The sequence below is a fragment of the Rhinolophus hipposideros genome (assembly GCF_964194185.1).
Source record: "Rhinolophus hipposideros genome assembly, chromosome: 8".
Lineage (NCBI taxonomy): Eukaryota > Metazoa > Chordata > Mammalia > Chiroptera > Rhinolophidae > Rhinolophus > Rhinolophus hipposideros.
In genome coordinates, this window is record NC_138054.1 from 76,464,010 (window position 1) to 76,484,384 (window position 20,375).

The window sequence follows — 20,375 nt, forward strand, 5'->3', positions numbered from 1 at the left end:
TAGTTTCCTATTAATAGTCATCTGGGGCTTGCTCATTCATTCAGTCCCCAGTGTCTGACTGGGGACAAAGAAATGAAAAAAGATCTAGTCCCTGTCCTCAAGAATCTCCCAGCCTGGTGAGAAAATGGCCACAGAAGTCAATTCTTACAACATATTGCGTCAGGCGCTGCACTGAGGAATGTCCCCAGTACCATGATGACCCAGAGAGGAAGGCAACTCTTTCTGCCCGGGACAATCAAGGAAGGCGTCCCAGAGGAAGTGCCCTTTAGATTAGGTCTTAAAGGATGAGTAAGATTTTCCTAGGTAATGCAATAGGCAAAAGGCATGCTCAGTAGGGGTCACAGCATGTGCAAAGGCACAGAGGTTTGAGGAGAAATGGAGTTTTTAAAGAAGCAGCAAGAAGTTCATTGTGGCAGGAGTAGAGGGTAAATAGCAGTAGAGGCTGGTGGGAAATGAGGTGGGAAAGGAGCTTGGACTTGATCCTGGGCAGTGGGGAGCCATGGAAGGTGTTAGATCAGGCTGGCAGTGTGTGGAGGCACAGCACCTCTCAAACTTCAGTGGGCACATGAATCACCTGGGAATCTTATTAAAATACACATTCTGATACAGCAGGTCTGGGGTGGAGTCCGAGATTCTGCATGGGTGAGGAGTTCACAGGTGGCGCTGATGCTGCTGGTCCAAGGACCAGTTTGAGTAGTGAGGTTGTAGAGGGCTCACTCTGCCTTGTGTGGAGGCTGCTCCGGGGAGAAGGCAGCCACTGGTTCTCTGAGATCACAGGATTGATCGAGCCTCTACCATTTTCTTGGGTCAGCCCTCTTGCAACTCTCACAAAGGGATCAGTCTTGTCAGTTGCTAGTATTTGTTCATTTGACAAATGTTTACCAAGCTCCTGCTCTGACTAAGCTTGTGCTGCTGGGTGCTGGGGATAAAGAGCAATCGGAAATGCCACTTTTTTGTCCATGTCATCACCCCCTCTTGCCTCCAAAATGATCTCTCTGCTTCCAAACTCCTTACGTGGCTTAGGGGTGATTTGGGGCCTGCTGCCCTCTGAATTCATCACACTCTTCCCATTTCTCAGATAGCTAGGCCCACACTGAGCTTTCAGTTCCTTGAACATGACAATTTTTTTCCTGTCTGAGTATATGTATAGGCCCTTTGCACGTACTCTTTTCCTGGAATAATTCCAGATTTTCTCTTGCTTTTTCCCTCTCACTTTTTAAATTTCAGCCAAGACAAGATATAGGTTTTGCAGGGCCCTAAAGCTTATATAATTTTGGGGGGGGGCCTCTTTGAAGAATAGATACCACATTACAAATACATAATTAACTAAAGGCCTAGGAGGGGACCTTGAAGCTCAAGCTTTATTGGCTTCATGGTAAATCTCCCTCTGGTTTTGTTTATGTCACCTCCTCCGAGAAGCCTTCCGTGGTCTCCCTAGTTAAAGCAGTGCCTTACCCAATCTTCATCATGTCACTATTTTTATTTCTTGTATTGAATTCATCACAATTTGAAATTCTCTTGTTTATTTTTCTCTCTACTTATTTTTATCTGTTTCCCTGACTAGAATGTAAGCTCCTCAAGAGCAGGAATTTTGCCTATTTTATTCCTGCAATATTCCCAACTCAATGCGGGGCACCCAACAGGATGTCAATAACTGTTGGGTGAATCAGTGGGTGCAGTTTCTGCCCTCCAGGAGCTACAATCCAGTGTGACAGGAGGACACACACAGGCAATTCAGTGGGATAAGAAGCTGTGGGCTACGGGAGTCCAGAGGATGGGCATTTAGCCAGGCTGGGGGCAGAGGGCAGGGTGTGAAAGAGGCTTAGGAAAAAATACCTGGGGGAAAGGAGGCCTGAGCAGTCTTGAAAGTTGATCAGTAGTTGTCCAGGCAGAGAGAGGGAGGGAAGCATGAATACAGGCACGAGGGTATGAGCCCCCAGACCCACAGGAGACTTGGCTGATTAAGTTTCGGGCGATTTCAAGGGTTCCATTGATGTAAAGGGACAGCTGGGAACTAAGTTTGGGAGTGAGAGTCACATGGGGACCAGGACCTGGGACTGGATAGAAGGTCACAGAAGTAGGAAAAGCCAGAGAGACAGGTACTGGGGGCACCAAGAGCGAGGCTTTGGGCAAAGGCCACAGGAGACCCAGGGGTAGGACTCTTCCTTCCAGACACAGGACCAGAATCAGTGTGGGAGTCTTGGGCAGAACCTTGCCTTTGCCCAAAGCCTTGCGCTTGGTGCCCCCAGTACCTATCTCCCTGGCTCTTCCTACTTCTGTGAACTTCTGTCCAGTCCCAGGTCCTGGTCCCCACGTGGCTCTCACTCTCAAACTTGGTTCCCAGCCGCCCCTTTGTATCAATGGAAACCTTGAAATCAGACAGCTCTGAGTACTCATATTCACAGGTTGGGTTCCTGTGAAGCTCACTCTGGGATGGAGATTAGCATGCAGGCACGTTTTTCCTGGAAAATTTTAAAGCAAAACCCAGACATTGTATAATTCCATTTATAAATACTGCAGTATGTGTATCTAATAGATAAGGAATTTAAAAATATAAAAATATGTAATCATATCATTATCACCCTTCACAAAATTAGCATTATCTTCCTAATTCCATCTATTAGCCTGTGTTTGACTTTTCCCAATTGTCTAGTACACATTTTTTACAGTTAGTTTGTTTGAATCAGAATACAAACAAGGTCCACACACAGCATTTAGTTGCATAGCTAAGCTTCTTGAACTAGAATTTGACATTCTACTTACTCGTTTCTCATTCACTCCTCAACTCATGCTTCGAAAACTGCTCTCCCTCTAGTCACCTGAGATAGATTTCCATGTTGCCATATCCAATATTTGCTTTTGCTGTCTGCATTGTACTTGATTTCTCTGTGACTCTTCACCCTGCTGGCCACTTGCTCTGATGCTCTTGAAACTTTCTTCCATTAGGTCTCCAGCATGGCACTCCCCTGGTTCACCTCCTACCTCTCTGAACATCCTGTCTTTGCTTCCTTCATAGGTTTCTGCTCCTCCTCTAACTTCTTTTTTAATGTTGGGCTCTTCAGAGTTTAACATTGGATCCTCCTAATGTGTCACAGGCACTCCAAATATGATGTGTCCCCAACTGAATTCATCCTCCCCACCCCCACGCTGTTCCTCCTCAGTGTCATCTCCATGCCCTACCCCCCATCATCCCAGCCCCATTATCGGGTCAGAAACCTGGCAGTCCTTGACTCCTCTCTGTATATCCCTCAGTACCCCATCCATCACCAAGTTCTGTCCATTTGATCTTCCAAATAAATCTCACACCATCCATTTCCCCCCGTCAGCTCTGCCATGGTCCAAGCCTCCTTTGGCCCTGCAACCAACTGCTGTTACCTCTTTGCTGTCTCCCTGCCTCTGGTCTGAAGCCCCTCCAGTCATTCTGTCCGCAGCAGTTAAAGCCATCTTCCCCAAACACAGGTCCAGCCTGTCCCTCCCGTACTTTGTATCCTTTGGTGACCCTTCATTTCCTGCAGAGTCAAGTACAAACTTTTTAGCCTAATACGCAAGACCCTTCTTAAGTTGACTGATACTGACTTTGTAGGCCCTGTCTCTCGTCACCCCACCCTCCTAAGCTGTAGCCAAACCTAATGTCTCCAGTTCCCTGAGAACAAGGTACATCCTCTCCTATTCTTCCAGGTCTCTGCGCATGCTGTGTCTGCCCCGCGGTCCTCATCAGGCTAACTCCTCTTCCTTCAGCATAGGCAGGAGGTCGTTCGTGATCCTCAGGACCAGGGACACCATTGCAGAATTACCCTGACATCTGGAATCGCCAGTATCATAACACGTCTCACTTGTTTGTCTATTTCTGAATGTCTCACATGCAAAATGGTCTGTGAGCTGCTGAAGGGCAGAGACTGGCTCTGTTCTCTGAGGCCTCCGGACTCTGCCCAGGGTCTGGAACAGGGAGTGCTTGTCCAATGAATGCATGAATTAGTGACTGAATGGGTGAGTTGGGCTAACCTGTGTGTGTGCCCCATTCACATGGTGAGACGATTTAAAAAAAAAAAAATCAATGAACACAGAAAAAAGTCCATCAACAAAATACCATTAAAAAAAACTGAGGTAACATTGGTTAATAACATTATGTACGTTTCAGGTATACAACATTAGAATTCGATTGCTGTATACACTCTAGTGTGCTCACCACCAAAAGTCTAGTTTCCATCTATCACCATATGTTTGACCCCCTTTCCCCATTTTGCCCTCCCCCTACCCCCTTTCACCTCTGGTAACCATCAATGTGTTGTCTGTATCTATGAGTTTGTCAAAAACCAAAATGTTACCCAAAGACAGAATCATAACAGTGGGCAGGCAGAGCCATATTATGGCCGGGCAGAGCCATATTAGAGCCTGAGGCAAAAGGAAAAATCAGTAATACCGATTTTGATTTTTTAAACTATTGCATTAAAATATTATTTATCTTGATTACTGAAGTTTTTGGTGCCCCCCTTACATTTAGTACCTAAGAGGGCACCTCATTAGCCTTACCCTCCCTAGTCCTGGTCCCGGTGGGAGGACTTTCTCAATAGGCTTTGGCAGGCATGGCACAGGGCCCAGGGCCCAGGAGGATGTCCTGGGTTGAGTCCTCTGGTTAGAGAGGGACAGTTTCCGGAGGAGAGTTGCCTCCACCCCATTGAGCTGGAGCCTAAACCCAAGGAGAGAAAGAGGGGGATTTAGGGATGGGGATAAGGGTGAGGTGGGGAATGGGTAGGGATGTGACTTCCTCAAAGACCCAGAGTGAGGAGCTCCACGAACTCCCAGCTGTGGGCTGCCTCCTTGTCTTTCTCTGGCCCCAGGAACAGGGTCCCCCAAGGCATGGGGGCCTAGCAGGAGAAAGAAACAAGGTCAGTCCCAGATGAATAGGCATCTGGGCTCCAGGTAGAGGGAGCGGGGCCTGAGGTTGTAGAGCAGCAATTTTCAAATTTCTGGTCTCAGGATCTCCTTATATCCCTAAACCTGTTTGAAGCCCCCAGGGAACTTTTGTGTACCTGGGTTATAGCTCTCAATGTTCAAAATTAAGGCTAAGACATTCTAAAACTTTTTGTGTTTAAATATAAAAACCAATAACAAGCTCATTCCATGTTGCCACAAATCACATTTTTAGTGAAAAATAACTAGAGTTTTCAAAACAAACAATTTAGGGAGAAGACTCCCATTGATTTACATTTTTTGCAAATCTTTTTAATGTTGGGTTTAATAGAAGACAGCTGGATTCACGTATCTGCTTCTGCATTCAATCTGTGAGGCTATGTTGTTTTGGTTGAAATACATGAAGAAAATCTGCCCTCACACAGGCAGGTATTTGTAAAGGGAGGGATATTTCAGTGTCTATTTCAGATAATTGGTGATCCTCGTCTTTGATATTACATGAAAGCTTCACAAATGGTAGTTTCTTAAAGATTAGTTGCATTGTGAAACCTGGATCGTATTAATGAACTTTTTGTAATCTGTTACCCTGTGGTGTATTTGTCTATATTACCCCTTGAATCTTTTACTTATGCATAATTTTGAAACATTATGCCTTCCTCATTTGGCAAATATCGGTTCACTGAGTTATACAGGTCTTCCAAACACTGACCTTTCATTATAAGACATCAAAAAATTGCATTCATTAATATCCCCAGCAATCTCATCAGAAAATTCTTTAAGTATTGGAAAGCTGTCAAGCTCCTGCTGGCAGATACAATTTTTCCAAAAATTCGAATTTTCTCTTGAAACTTGAATTTTATCATTGGCAATAAACACTGTTTGTTTTCCTTGAAGAGACATGCTCACTCATTCATGTCTGAGAAAATGTCTGCTAGATACTCAAGTCTGAAAATCCTTAGTTTGTCATTTTTTCGAGTGATAATGAAGATCATCAAAAAAGTTCAGCTTACAACTCAAACAATTGCGTTAAGTGCTTTCCCCGAAGACAACCACTGTATTTCAGGTTGCAGCAGAAGTGGTTCATACAGATTTCCCATTTTGACACAGAATATTTAAAAATATGTGTACTCAAGATTTAATAAAAGTAGTAATTTCCTTGCTTCATCAAGGACGTTTTAAAGTGAAATTGGCTTTTTTTTTGGGGGGGGGGCGGGGGTTCATTATTTATTTATTCTTTTTTTTTTTTTACATTGTGTGCATGGCTGTGGAGAATATGACTCCTGCTACAGTTTGTGCTGCTGCCTTGATTTGTGCTAAGGAGCCAGCAGTTTTGCTCACCATTTTGTACCATCAGCACAAATGTCAACACAGTGAAAAAGGCAAACAAATAATGTCTTGGTATTATTATGACCATAGTTTTGATCTCATGATCCCCTGAAAGGTCTCAAAGAGATCCCTCTTTCCTCTTTCATTTCCAGGGAACCCCTCTTTGAGAACTATTATCTTAGAGCTTCGGGATCAGATGGCAGGGCTACCTGTAACAGTGGAAAAGTCCCAGCAGAGTAGAAGCTAGCAATTTTGGGGAAGCAGCATAAAACTGTGTAATTCAAATCAACTATGTAATTCACAGTGTGACCTGAGGGGGAATTTTTGTTTTTTTAAAGGAATCACAATGATTTATTGGAATAATGGCAGCTACATTTATTTAGTTTATCATAGCAAATCACCACCACACTAAATGAAACAAAGCACAAAAATTTTCTCAATCAACAAAATTCCAATTAGAGCCAGATCTATCTTTTCCTTCCTTCCTTCTTTCCTTCCTTCCTTCCTTCCTTCCTTCCTTCCTTCCTTCCTTCCTTCCTTCCTTCCTTCCTTCTTTCCTTCCTTCCTTTCTTTCTTGTTTTTTCTTTTCAGTTGTTTCTTTAAACTCACCTATAAGTATCTATCTATCTATCTATCTATCTATCTATCTATCTATCTATCTATCTATCTATCTATCTATCAGCTTTTTCAAGTGTTTCCATTGCTCTGGGCTCCCTAAGGGATGGGTGTCATTAACAAGGCTTATCACCTGTTCCTTCATTATTGGTTCATGGTGCTAGGAATAGCTGTTGACTAGGTAGACTAGGTCCTTGTTCTCCTGGGGCTCATAGTCAAGTGGGCGAGTGTTAAACAATCACACAAATACAAATATGATTACAACTGCACTAATATTTACAAAGAAATATAGGAAGCTTTGAGACAGGACCTGACTTGGCCCGGGATCAGTGAAAATGTTCCTAAAGAAGTGAAATTCTGCTAAGGTCTGAAGCATGGGTTGGAATGGCCAGGTGAAAGTGGGATGCGGGTAGGGAAGAATGTTTGAGGCAATGGTATGGTATGCATGGAGGTTCAGGTAGAAAAGATCTGAGCAGGTTTGAAGACCCACGTGGAAAGTCCCTTTTGGCTGGAGCTTGGTAGGAAGGTGGCACAAAATGAGGGTGGAGTAGCAGTGGGAGGTCAAGGCAAGGATCATCAGATGGTCTTTTTTTCAGTTCTTGGAACCAATCGAGCTCTTTCCTGCCTTGGTCCTGGACCCAGGCAGATCTCTCTGTCTTTCTCTGCTCCTCTTTCAGGCCTCAACTGAAATGTCACCTCTTTTCTAAGTTGACCTCTTTTTTAAAATCTCCATATCAGCACCCCATTTTCTTTGTATAGCAACTGTATTTGTTTACATTGCTTTTATCTCCGCTGTGAGCCTGTGAGTTTCCTGAGTTTCCTGAGTGCAGGGCCCTGTTGGTTGTGTTCGCCCTGTCTCTCCTGTGCTTCGCAGTGAGCATATTTCTGGTGCTCAGAAATATTTGTTGGATGAATGTATGAACAAACAAACGAGTACAGAACTGAATATGAGATCCTGGCTCCATCCCTTAACAGCTGTGTGGCCTTGGACAAGTCCCACAACTACTCTATACTCAGTTTCCTATTCTGTAAAATGGGGATTTTTACCTCTGATCTCAAAGGGCTTTTGTGAGAGTCAAGTGGATAGTGCATGTGGATACACCTAGCAAGATACTTGGCTCCCAAAGAGGTGCTACTAAGTGTTGTCTTCCTTGCTTCTCGTTTCTCAGTTCTACGCTCTTTTCACTGCATGATAACGTGTGATGTGCCTCAGGCCCGCTTAATCCCATCTGAGTCTCATGCCATCCCTTCTTCCAGAGCTGCTTCCGTGAGTCTGCCCACAGCAACAAACATCCTCAGAAGGGCTTCCAGGCTCATGTAATGGCAACATACTGAGTGGAACAAGAGGGCAGGGGAGGGGAGGGAGCAACTGGTTTTAATGGAGAGTGGGGTGGGAGAAGGGACTGTTGAAAAATGGACCAGATTTTGGGTACTGGGATTATGGCTATTTTTAATCTTTTTTAATATACTTAAAAAGCTTTATATTTCGAAATAATTTTAGGCCTTCAAAAAAGTTGCAAAACAGTACAAAGAGTTCCTGTATGCCCTTCACTCAACAATTTCTAATTTAACAATTTACAAAAGCTTAATACAATGATCAAAACCAGGAAATGAATGTTGATACAATGTTAATTACATGATAGATCTTATTTGAATTTCACCAGTTTTCCCCGTAATGATCTTTTCTGTTCCAGGATACAATCCAGGATCCCACGTTACATTTAGTTGTCATGTCTCCTTAGTCTTCCTTTAATCTTTGATAGTTCCTGAGTCTTTCCTGGTCTTTTATAACCTTGGCGCTTTTGATCAGTACTGATGAGTCATTTTGTGGAATGTTTCATAATTTGGGTTTAAATGATGTTTTTTCATGACTAAATTGAGATGATGCATTTTGGCAAGAACACCGCAGAAGTGATGTTGTGTCCTTTTCAGTACATCATATCAGAGGTCCACGATACGTCTTATTGATGATGACGATGCTAATCTTGATCACCTGGTTACAATATTGTCGTCTGGTTTTCCCCACTGTATACTTTTCTTTTAAAGTTATATTTCAAAAATTCTAATTATTAAAGTAATAAGTGCACCTTAAAAGTACAAACAAACATTAAGTATAAAGTAAATAAACTTCCTTTGGACCACTGTCAACTCTTTGAGATGTACCTTCTAGATCCTTTTTTATTTGTTTTCACATATATAATGGGTCACAGAAACTTTTTTGGGTTTTGTTTAACTTAACAATATTATCCTGGGACAACATTCCATATCAGTACAGTCGGTTCTAACTTGTTCTTTCTAATGACTGGCTAGTATTTCATTCCCTGGATGACCCTCATAGTCTGTATTTTCCAGATTTCTTATGAGCACATCAATTATTTTTTAATATAGGACATTTACTGTCAACATTTTTATTTCAAATTTCATTAAAACAAAAATATTCAAATTTTGTCAGAATATTAAGAATTTATATTATATCTTTTATGACTAGAAATAGATTACCTAAAACTTTAAGTCAAAATAAGCCAAAGAACACAAAGATATATTTTAAAAAGAACAAAAGAAAAGGCACTGAACTGCCATTGATTTTACTGAATCTCAGATGGCATTCATTTTAGAAACACACCTTTATTTTATGTAGAAAGAAAAAATATGCTGCCAAATAATTGGAAGATGCCACTGATTTTAGAGCTTTAAAAATGTACAAAATGAGAGTCTTGGAACTGATGAAATAAGATAGTCCCTTGTCAGCCCTTCCTTAACCAGAATTCCTGTGTGGTCTTCCAGGCATAGGCAGGACACAGTAAACAGCTGCCGCTTCCAGCCCAGAGCAATGGCGACAAATGTCTCCTCTCGTGTGGACTCTGAGTTCCGTTACACCCTCTTCCCGATTGCTTATAGCATCATCTTTGTGCTGGGGGTCGTCGCCAATAGCTACGTGCTGTGGGTGTTTGTCCGCCTTTACCCTTCCAAGAAACTCAATGAGATTAAGATCTTCATGGTGAATCTCACCATGGCCGACCTGCTCTTCTTGATCACCCTGCCCCTGTGGATTATCTACTACTACCATGAGGGAGACTGGATTCTCCCTAAATTCCTGTGCAATCTGACTGGCTGCTTTTTCTTCATCAACACCTACTGCTCAGTGGCCTTCCTGGCCGTCATCACTTACAACCGCTTCCAGGCGGTGACCCGGCCCATCAAGACGGCTCAGGCCACCACCCGCAAGCGTGGCATCTATTTGTCCCTGGTCATCTGGGTGGCCATTGTAGGCGCTGCATCCTACTTCTTTGTCCTGGACTCCACCAACGTAGTGCCCAACAAGGCCGGCTCAGGCAACATCACCCGCTGCTTTGAGCATTATGAGAAGGGCAGCATGCCGGTCCTCATCATTCACGTCTTCCTTGTGGTTAGCTTTTTCCTCGTCTTCCTCATCATCTTCATCTGCAACCTGGTCATCATCCGCACGCTGCTCATGCAACCCACGCAGCTGCAGCGCAACGCAGAAGTCAAGCGCCGGGCCCTGTGGATGGTCTGCATGGTCTTGGCCGTGTTCATCATATGCTTTGTGCCTCACCACATGGTACAGCTGCCCTGGACCCTGGCCGAGCTGGGCTTCCAGGACAGCACCTTCCACCAGGCTATTAACGATGCTCATCAGATCACCCTCTGCCTTCTTAGCACCAACTGTGTCTTGGACCCCATCATCTACTGTTTCCTAACCAAGAAGTTCCGCAAGCACCTCACCGAGAAGTTCCACAGCCTGCGCAGCAGCCGGAAATGCCCTCTGGCCACCACGGAGACTGGCACCGAAGTAGTCTTGCCGCTGAACCACATCCCTGTCAATTCCTTCAAAAATTAGTCTCTGATTGTTGGGGCCCGGTCCAGAGGCTTCTCTTTCATGGACATCACTACTGATGTGGGGGAAAGAGGGGTATCTGCTGTGGTCCGGGCACCTCCTCCCTGGGCACTGGGGGCCTACTAGATATAGAGGCTACCTCCTCAAGATGGGGATGATGGCAGAGCCAGACTGCTGGAAAATCCAGAACTTGAATGAACCTCTTTAGCACCTTTGGAATCTTCCATAGTAACCTTGGCTGATGACCTCATACTGGTGCCTGAATGTGATAGCTCTGGGAGGAAAGTCATGGCCAGGGGCAAATCTTGGGGGAAGACTGAGCCACCCAGTTCGCCTGAGCAGGGCAGCAGCCCCAAGTGAGTATGGCCTAAAGTCTTGTATAATCACTCCCTTTATTACTATAAAGGTAGAGAAGGGGTTTTGGGAAAGGGACACTCCCTGGGCAGTGTGGCAGTATCTTTGGGGCAGACTTTTGAGCTAGGATGGTGCTACCTTGTCTCCATCCACGGAAAAAGGTCTCTGTGACACTTCTTCAGGGAAGTAGTTCTGTGGAAACTTCTCCCCATTCACCCAACAACCTGTCCTGAATGGCTGTGACCAGAGAAGATAAAACATGCATAGACCAAACATGAGGACAGAGAGCTTGTTTACTGAGGCTGATATGACTCTCTGCACAGGCCTTACCCCAGGCCTGGGTCAGCTCTGGTGGAGTGGGAGAGACACAAGCGCCACATCCATCTATCTGTCTCAATAACAGACCCTGATGAAGTACCTCCTGTGAGGCAGCCACCCACTGTGGGGGGGCAAAGGCCCCTCAAGCCAAACTCGGGCTGTCCAGGGCACCGTGATGCTCAGAGGTTTCCATGACAAAAGGAGCTTAGGCTGGGAAGTGCTTGTGTGTGTGGGAGGCCCCAAGAGTAAAAGGAGCCTATCAGTTCTCCCTGCCTCACTTACTAGAGGCCCCTTCCTAATTTAGATTTCAGGAGGTGGGAGGAAGAGCTATGGTCTTAAGGGCCAGCAGACACTTGAATTCTGGGTGCAGAAGAGAAGTGCCAACTTCTTGAGGATCTCTAAATGCCTGCCTGTGATATTCAGCAAATATTTTCAAATGAGCCTCCTGTCACACTCTGAGCTGGGTATCTGCAGTATGAACCTGGAAGCCCCAGACCCCGGGCTTGGAGGAGACTTCTCTGATTGCCAGAGTCCTGGAGGCCATCTGAGAAATTTTTCTCCCTTCCAGCTAGCGTCTGTATGAAGTTGGGATCCTTGTTCCCTGTCTACTGGGCAAGCACTGGATTGATGATTTTTATAACTGCCTCCCAATGGGCCAGTAACCTGCTTGGGTCTGGGATGGTAGCTGTAGGCTGGACTTATGCTGGTGGCCAGGTAGATAGCATCCTAGAGCTTTGGTGTCACACAGACCCGGGTGCACGTCTTGGCTTTGTCACTTCCTGTTGATGGATGGCGAGCTGAATTTCCTACCTCATAGGGTTGTTATGAGCAGTGAATTAAGTTGTGGAGGCAGATACCTCTTGATCAGGGTGACTGTTCCTCCCAGATTCTCCCTTTTTCTGAGAATTTGTTCCCCTCAATCCTCCTATAGAAGCTGAACGGATAAGAGGTGAGCATCTGGCTCAGGTTGGGCCAGTCAGGTTCTCTCTCTCAGGAATAAGTTGCAAGATTCAGGGATGCTTTTCCGGGCTCTGTAGGTCACCCACCTGAAGATTTATAAACTCTGGAGTTGTGAGTGTGTGTGTGTCCACATGTGTGTATCTATCTATATGTATATGAGGGGAGTGGGGAGGGTGGTGGAGGGCGGCCACATACATGAGTGTACTAGAGAAAATGGCTCTGCTCCGAGAGAAGATGGATATGTGTAAAGCAAAGCAGAGACCAGAAGGAGACCCCAGGAGCCTGGAGAGAGGAGCGGGCAGTGCTTCCAGGGGCCTGCTGGCTCTCCTCCTCCGGGCTAAGCCCTTCTTGAGGCACAACTGCACTTTTTCCTTTGGGGCCTGTGAGAGTCCCTTGTTAGGACACAGTCTCTCATTTTGCTTAAGCTGATTTGAGTTATCTATTACTTGCAACCAAAAGAGCTCTGAATGAGATGAATGCTTATATGCTAAAGCACAGTGTTTTTTGAATTTCATTCATTCATCTACCCCTTTCTCAATTTTTGCCATATATGTGTACCAGCTGTATGTTTACTTAATAAATGTTTTTTTTCTTTAAATCGACTCACTTTTTAAAACTTAAATTTTTAAAAAGGATACTTTGTAACTAAATTGTAAACAAAAACAAATGCTACCTGCCATACATGGAAGGTAAACATAAACATAAAGCATAATTATTAAAATAATTATTTTGTTCTTGGTATTCTGTCTGAAGTCACCTCATATGCCCCAGGGACTTAGATAGCACACTTCAGGAAACACTGCTATGATGTGTATAAGGTGTACAAGGTCTGCCTACAGGAAGTGCTCAGTAAAGAATAAGTCTGACAGTTCCGAGATGGTAACTTGTGAGCACCCCCTGCTTCTCCCAGAATGTTGCCGCAACGCACAGGCCAAGGTCTCACTTACACCTAGGACCCATGGGGGTGGAGGGACTATTGTACTTCGTAGCCCATGCTACGGCCTTGCTGATCCCCTCACCACCTGAATACAGCCACCTTTCCACCCCCTGTGACCTCTACCTGGTTCTGACCTTCTCAGATGCTCTCTCTTCTTTTTGACCTAGAATACCTTCCACAGGTAGCCTTCCGGAAGTCCTCCAGGCAGGGTCATTGGCTTCCTTCTAGCAGCATTTTGGCCTGGAAGGGTTCCAACTTTTTAAACCTTAATTCCTATGGTTACTGAAGTTTTTCCACTTCAGTGTCTATCTTCCCTACCGTGGGGCAGCAACTGAATCTTAATCAGTGGATCTACAATTTCCCACAGAAGGGCTAGAATTGAGACCTGTCTCCAAAGCTCACTGCTTTCCCAGGAGGTAGCATAAACAGACATATTGACAGATACATGCACTTATTTTGAAAGGGTTTAAGAGACCCTTCAGGAACAGTTAGGGAAGGAATTTAATTCATATCCTTCCAAAGTTCTATGCCCACATTTTAAAAACAGATGTCAGGGAGTTTTCAGAGGATCAGAACATTTTGGAATTGCAGGTGTCCAATTCCTTTATCTTACCAAGGGGAACATGGGACTCAAAGGGGCTCAGGGATTGCAGAGAGCACATAGCATGAAACGGCCCTGAACACAGAATTGGCTGCTAATCTATGTCTCTCAGTTCTTGCAATGGTGACAGGGACGACAGGAAAAGCTAAGTTGTAATTCTTTCAAAGAAATATCACCAATCAGGATTTCCAAGCCATCTTTTACATCAAGAAGGCCTCATCCTGCATTTTCCCCTGATCTCAGCCTTCACCCCAGAGAACTACCAGTGATGTCAGTTAGCGAATGTTGGTGCACACAACACCTGGCTCCTCACCGCATCGAGAAGAATCACAGACACAGGAGTGGTATGTGTAGGTCATGGCTGACTAGAACTGAGCATGTTTATGCCTGTTTTTACTCATCTATGTTACATCCGTGCTTGAGACCTAAGGTCACAAATAGTTATAATAAAACCCTCTTGTAAAACAACTGGTTTTTGTGCAGACTTGTATTTCTGTAATACAAATTATGTTTCCCCTGACATCCTGCCAGCAAGCCATTCTTCCACAACCCAGTCATGCATCCATCCATCCATCCATCCAACCAGCCGTCCAGGTATCTAACAAACACCTAAGAAGTACCTATTTTGGTCCAGTAACTATGCTAAGCACAGTTTTTTTCTGTTGTCTCACTGCAATCTTATATCCTCCTTGATTCCATCCCCACAGAAATAAAATAAATAAGGACCCAAACTGACTGAAGAAGACAGTGGCTGCCTCCCAGGTACTTGGTACAGAAGGAAAGGGGCCTACTTTTTGTTGAGCCCCAGATATTTGCCACTTTCACAAATCTTGTCTCAGGAAGTCCTCACAATCACTGTGCAGAATTGACATTTTCATACCCATTCTACAGATAGGGAAATCGAAGCGCAGAGGGGTTCCGTGATTTGTGAAGGTAAAAGAGCTAGTAAGTGGCAGAATAATATTCCAACCCAGATCTGCCATAGTAAATAGGGGTCCCTTCCCTTCCCTCTTGTGCTCTCGCTCAAGTCCCTCTAGGCTCTGTCCAAGCTTTGGTGAGTGCTGGAGTAGGCGTCTCTAGAGGGGGATAGCAGCTGGCGAGGGCCCCTGCCTCGCTGTTTTTGCTTCCTGTTGGAGAGCTCTTGTGCGCCCCACGCAGGCTGAAGCCCCAGCAGCAGTGACTTCTTTTTCCGCTGGGGCTCCTGTGGTCTGTGAGAGAGGGCACTCCTGCAGGTGGATGGTGTACGTGAACACAGTGTTTCAAAAAAGTTCCCAAGCCAGAATATCACTGTCACTGAAGCTGAAAGGTACATTAAGTGGTCACCTGGATCCTGACATCTATGTAAGGGGAAGGAAAGGGGTGAACACTCAACAGCTACTGACCACTTATTGTGTCCCAGGCACTGTGAGGGGAACTTCACATCATTCACTACCTACAGGTAGAAATGACTCTTCCCTCTGCCTAAATTACTCCCCCCCCCATATCCATATGGCGCCCTCCCTCCCCTCCTTCACGGTTTTTCTCAAATGTCCCCTTCTGAGAGAGCCCTGCCTCTAAGTTTTCAGAGGATCAGAACATTTTGATCACCTCATTTACAACAAAAACTTAGAGAGTGAAGTGATTCCTCAAGGCCACAGAGTGAACGGCTGGGTCTGTCTGGCTCCTTGCACTTTCCATTCTACATTGACTTCCTTTGTAGACATCCTTCATGACACAAGTTGTAAAGGCCCATATCTTCCATCTTCCAAATAAGAAAAACAAGTATCAAAAAGGTGAAATGACTTATCCAGGGTCACACAGCAACAGCTTGATAGAACTGGGATGCATAGATCTTTTATCTCCATTTTGCAAGACACTCCTCTTGTACATTTTTCTGTCTGAATGCATGTTGTTTTCTTTCATCACCATCCTCTAGTCTCATCCCCCACAACAGTTCTAGAGTATTCAATAAATATCTTTGACTTTGTATGTACCCTTCGAAAATGTAGTGTTATTTTCTGTGTATTCATTTTAAATTTATATAAAAGTAAAGATTTACATATATTAGGCTATGAACCACGATCCGTGTCTCTCCCCCACATCCCCCATCAGCATTATTTTTACAATTTGACCATGTTAAAGTGCAGACATCTGGTTCACTGATGCAAATCTTTGCCTGGTCCTCCATTATGTGCATCTACATTTTACTTACCTATTCCCCTGGTAATGGACACTTAGGTTGCCTTCAACTTCCTTTTCTATAAACAATGCTATGAGGAGATCCTTCTCACTGTTCCTTTCCTCCTGCACCAATGTAAGAATTTCTCTGGGATATATACCCAGAAGTGACATTCTTAGGTCATAGTCTACACTCATACTTAACTGGATGAAGAACTGCCAGATCACTTCTAGAATGGCTGTACCAGTCTACGCTCCCACCCGTAGTTACATGAGAGTTTCTATTTCTCTAATTCCCCACCCACCCTTGGTATTACCCAATTTTCAAATTGCTGGTAGGTGTGAAGTAAAATCTTGTTTTCAGTTTGAATTTCTCTCAGACTACTAATGGGTTTGTAGCCATGTACTCATTAGTCATTTGAAATCAGATAATTCTGACCCCAAAGCCTGCAGGGTCATGTAGTGATCCATACGGTGGCCTCTGGACCATGTTGTTCGGCTTCAATTTCTGGCACCACCTGGTTTGTGATTTGGGACAGACTATTAACCTCTCTGGGCTTCTAGTTCTTCATCTGTAAAATGCACATTGTTTTACTGTTGATATAATAGCATAGTTTTGAGGATTTAAAATTGCTTAAAACAGTGTCTGGCAAGAAGTAAGTACATAGTAAATGCTATGTTTTGTCGTGATAGATGTTATGTTTTGTCATTCTCCAGACAGCCTCCCTTTTCACTCTAGCCCACAATCCTGTTTCCCCTGCCCTTTTTCTGAATTTTCCTTAGAAATGTGAAACTGTAAAAGAGAGGAACAGAGCATGACTAGTCTGACTTTCTTTTTAATTTAACTTCCTAGGTCATTCTAAAATACGTGCAGAGAGTATTTTAAGAAGGATTGCCATGTGCATGAGTCAGGGAATTTTCTGTTTGTTGGTTTGTTTTTTGAAGATGAGCTACTTTTAACAGGGTGACATTAAAAACAACTGAATGTCTAAGAGGAGACAGTTCAATTCACTCATGCCACAGACATTTGTGAGTGCAGGCTATGTCCCAGACACAGTGCTAATTACGGGTATGACAACAAAGATAGTCTCTGTTCTTCGGAGATCAGAGGAGATCGGGCGCATTCAGGGTGGTATGGCCATAGACGCTGAGATAGTCTCTGTTCTTGCACAGACATATGTAACATCCTATTAAAGGTGACCGATTAAGTGAGAGAGTAATATAAGAGTCCTTCATACATCCAACTACTATTTATGGTGTGCCTGTCATGGTCCCTATTCCCAGAAAGTTTATAGTCTGATAGGAGAGGTGCATAAGCAAACAAACAAAAAACGTAACAAAAGAATAAGTAATAATCTCTATTGAATGTCTGAAGGAAACAAATGGAATGTTGTGCTAGATATGTTTTAAGTAGATTTTTGTTTAAGAGAGACTGAAAGAGATAGCGATAAGGGGATAGATAGGTAGAGAAATAGATTGAGAATGAACAGAGTACATAGTACAATGGTTAAAAGCATGAGTCAGGGGATTTTGGCATCGGAAGGAAATGATGAATCAGTTCCTTAAAAGAAAGGAGGGAGCATCGAAGGACACTATGAACAAAGAGAAAAGGCCACACACTGAATGGGAGAAATTATCTACAAATCATGTATCTGAGAAGGGATTGATGTGAAGAATATAAAAAGAACCCCTACAACTCAACAGAAAAAAAACTCATTAAAAAAATGGGCAAAAGACTTGAATAGACATTTCTCCAAAGAAGATATGCAAACGGCCAAAGGCACATGAAAAGATGCTCAACATCACTAATAATTAGGGAAATGCAAATCAAAACCACAACGAGATAAAACCAGAAAATAACAGGAGTTGACTAGGCTACGGAGAAATGGAACACTTATGCGTTGCTGGTGGGAATGTAAAGTGGAGCAGCTGTTGTGGAAAACAGTATGCAGTTCCTCAAAAACTCAAACATACAGTAACCATATGACCCAGTAATTCCACTTCTGGAAATACACAAGAAAAAGTTGAAAACAAGAACTTGAATACCAAGGTTCGTAGAAGCGATATTCACAATCGCCAAAGATGGGAGCGCCCAAGTCCATCAAGGGACGTATGGCTAAACAAAATGTGTTATATACATACCATGGAATCTTATTCAGCCTTAAAAAGGAAGGAAACTGTGACGTATGCTATAAGAAGGATGAACCTTGAAGACATTATGCTCAGTGAAATAAACCAGATACAAAAGGACAAATATTTTTTGATTCCAATTATATGAGGTACCCGGAGGAGTCAAATTCACAGAGACAGAAAGTAGAATGGCGGTTACCAGCGGCTGGGGGAGAGGGAAACGGAGAGTCATTGTTTAATGAGTATGGAGTTTGGGAAGATAAAAAGTTTTAGAGATGGTTGTACAACAATGTGAATATACTTAATGCTGATGAATTGTACATTTAAAAATGGTTAAAATGTAATTTTATGTCACCACATACTCAAAAAAAACTTCTTTAAAAGAGGGAGGATGGGGTAGGAAGAAGTGAGGTGAGGAAGGAGAGGTTCAGGCTTTCAAAGGAGCCTTTCTCATAGTGCGTCCATCATGTTCAAGGTGGTGGTGTCTGCTTGAGTTACTGTGTGTGAAAGAGCTTCGTCAATAAAATTCTATACACGTGATATTGTTGGTATGCGTGGCTGTGTGAAGCAGCATGGCCTAGTGAGAAGAGAATGGGTGTTCTTCCCTCATTCCACCAGTGTTCCTATCAACCATAGGCAGCACTCTGCCATATGCTGTGAGAACAAGTAAAAAAAGATGAAGTCTCTGCCCTTGCACTCCAGCAAATGGCAGGCATGTGTTAAAAATGCAATCGTTTTGTGTTTGCTACTCAACGATCTGCTTGTGAGAGTCCATCGTGAGCATTTCTTTTCAACTCTGTTCAGAGATGTCATGTTAGTTAGTTTTGAATCAGCCTTGTTAGGAATATTTATACCACAGAAATTAGCAAGTGCTACAACTTTTTTTTAATCTCAGCTCTGTCACTGGCTGTGTGATCCTGGGCAAATCATTTCACCTTCTCAGCCAGTTTCCTAATTTGTAAAATGGATATAATAAATGTTAGTTCTTTTCTTTTCTCTCTCCTAGGAGGAAGATAATTTGACACTTGGGGAGGGGCTTTGGTTGTTGTTCGATGATAGGAAGCCTGTCTTTCCTGAGATAACTGCTGATAACCTTCCTTCATTTCCCCAGTTGGCACCATTGTTGCCCCAGGCTGGAGGCTGTCCAGAGACGGCAGTGGGCCCAAAGTAACTCCACACACACTTATTATGTACCGTGTGGGTACTGTGGAGAGAGAAGGGAGGACTAGAAAGGAAGGAGATGAATATTGCTCTCCATAGTTCACTGTTTCATTGTTTATACTTGATCTTTTTTTTTTTTTTGACGAGCCTAAATTGTTTATTAGGTAAGATTTTACAAACGTTACTCATATTAGCAGTAATGGCGGAGTTGGAGAGTATTGTGCCTTCCCCAAGCTGCAGGGCAAGAACCACCCATAGTATGGTGGGACTGTGGCCCTTTCCAAGGCCACGGCTCTTGCAGCCTGCAGATGTCAGCCATCGCATCTCCCTGTGCTTGTGGACTGGTTTGGTGATCCACTGAGTGTCAGGATTCCATTTGATAGTTTTATGGACTGGATCAATGAGGATAACCTCAAAGAATTTGTACGTGGAATCTTCATCAACCCAGTAAGAATTCAGGACTCTCAGAGCCCCACAGTGGCGTCCAGCTCCCTCCTTGGCAACAGACTGAAGGCTTTGAGCAAACTTGAACTGGTTAACACCGTGATGGACAGGCTTGCCATAGGTCGCACCCTTAGGAAGTGGGTGTTTGCGGCCCCCATGGCACACATGAATCTGATGTGATATAATCTAGCTTGGCCTTGTATCCCAGCCTGAGCGCTTTATTGGGCTGGGTGGGGTGGGGGAACCTGTGGAGCGTGGAGAGCTGGTGGTACTGCCAGCCACGCACCCTGAGAAGAAACCGCATTACACTGGACTGCTTCTTCCTCCATAGCGCCTGGATGTACTTGTAAGCACCCATCTTGGCTTACCTGATGGCTGTGGCCAGACAGAAAGGCTGTACTTGATCTTATGGCCTGGAAACATTGTGGGTGTTTCGTAACACCCAAATTTTGTGGGTGTTTCATAACAAATGAATTTGAACTACAGGAGCAGCCAAAATTAGTTCAGTAAGGTGAGATGGGGAATGGGGAAGAACTTAGGCCTTGGAGTTAGATCTAGATTGGGCCGTAGGTGTCGACTGGTTAAAATACGTCTCCAAAAAATCT

At 43.9% G+C, this 20,375-nt stretch overlaps 1 protein-coding gene and 1 pseudogene across 3 annotated transcripts in view; one reads left to right on the forward strand and one right to left on the reverse strand.

Annotated features, from left to right (window-relative positions):
• PTAFR (platelet activating factor receptor) overlaps positions 1–13,073 on the forward strand; it is a gene marked incomplete at its 5' end in the record, with an annotated part of 32,392 nt that extends 19,319 nt beyond the window's left edge. For both annotated transcript variants that reach the window (XM_081055815.1, XM_081055814.1), the window contains one exon: positions 9,637–13,073. In XM_081055815.1, coding sequence (XP_080911941.1) covers positions 9,637–10,711 — 1,075 coding nt within the window. In that variant the 3' untranslated portion in view covers positions 10,712–13,073. The remainder of the gene's footprint in view (positions 1–9,636) is intronic.
• A 6,443-nt stretch (positions 13,074–19,516) lies between these two features.
• On the reverse strand, positions 19,517–20,128 carry LOC308501541 (large ribosomal subunit protein eL15-like; annotated as a pseudogene). Its single transcript has one exon. The product of its transcript is annotated as a large ribosomal subunit protein eL15-like (transcript).
• Between the last annotated feature and the right edge of the window lie 247 nt (positions 20,129–20,375).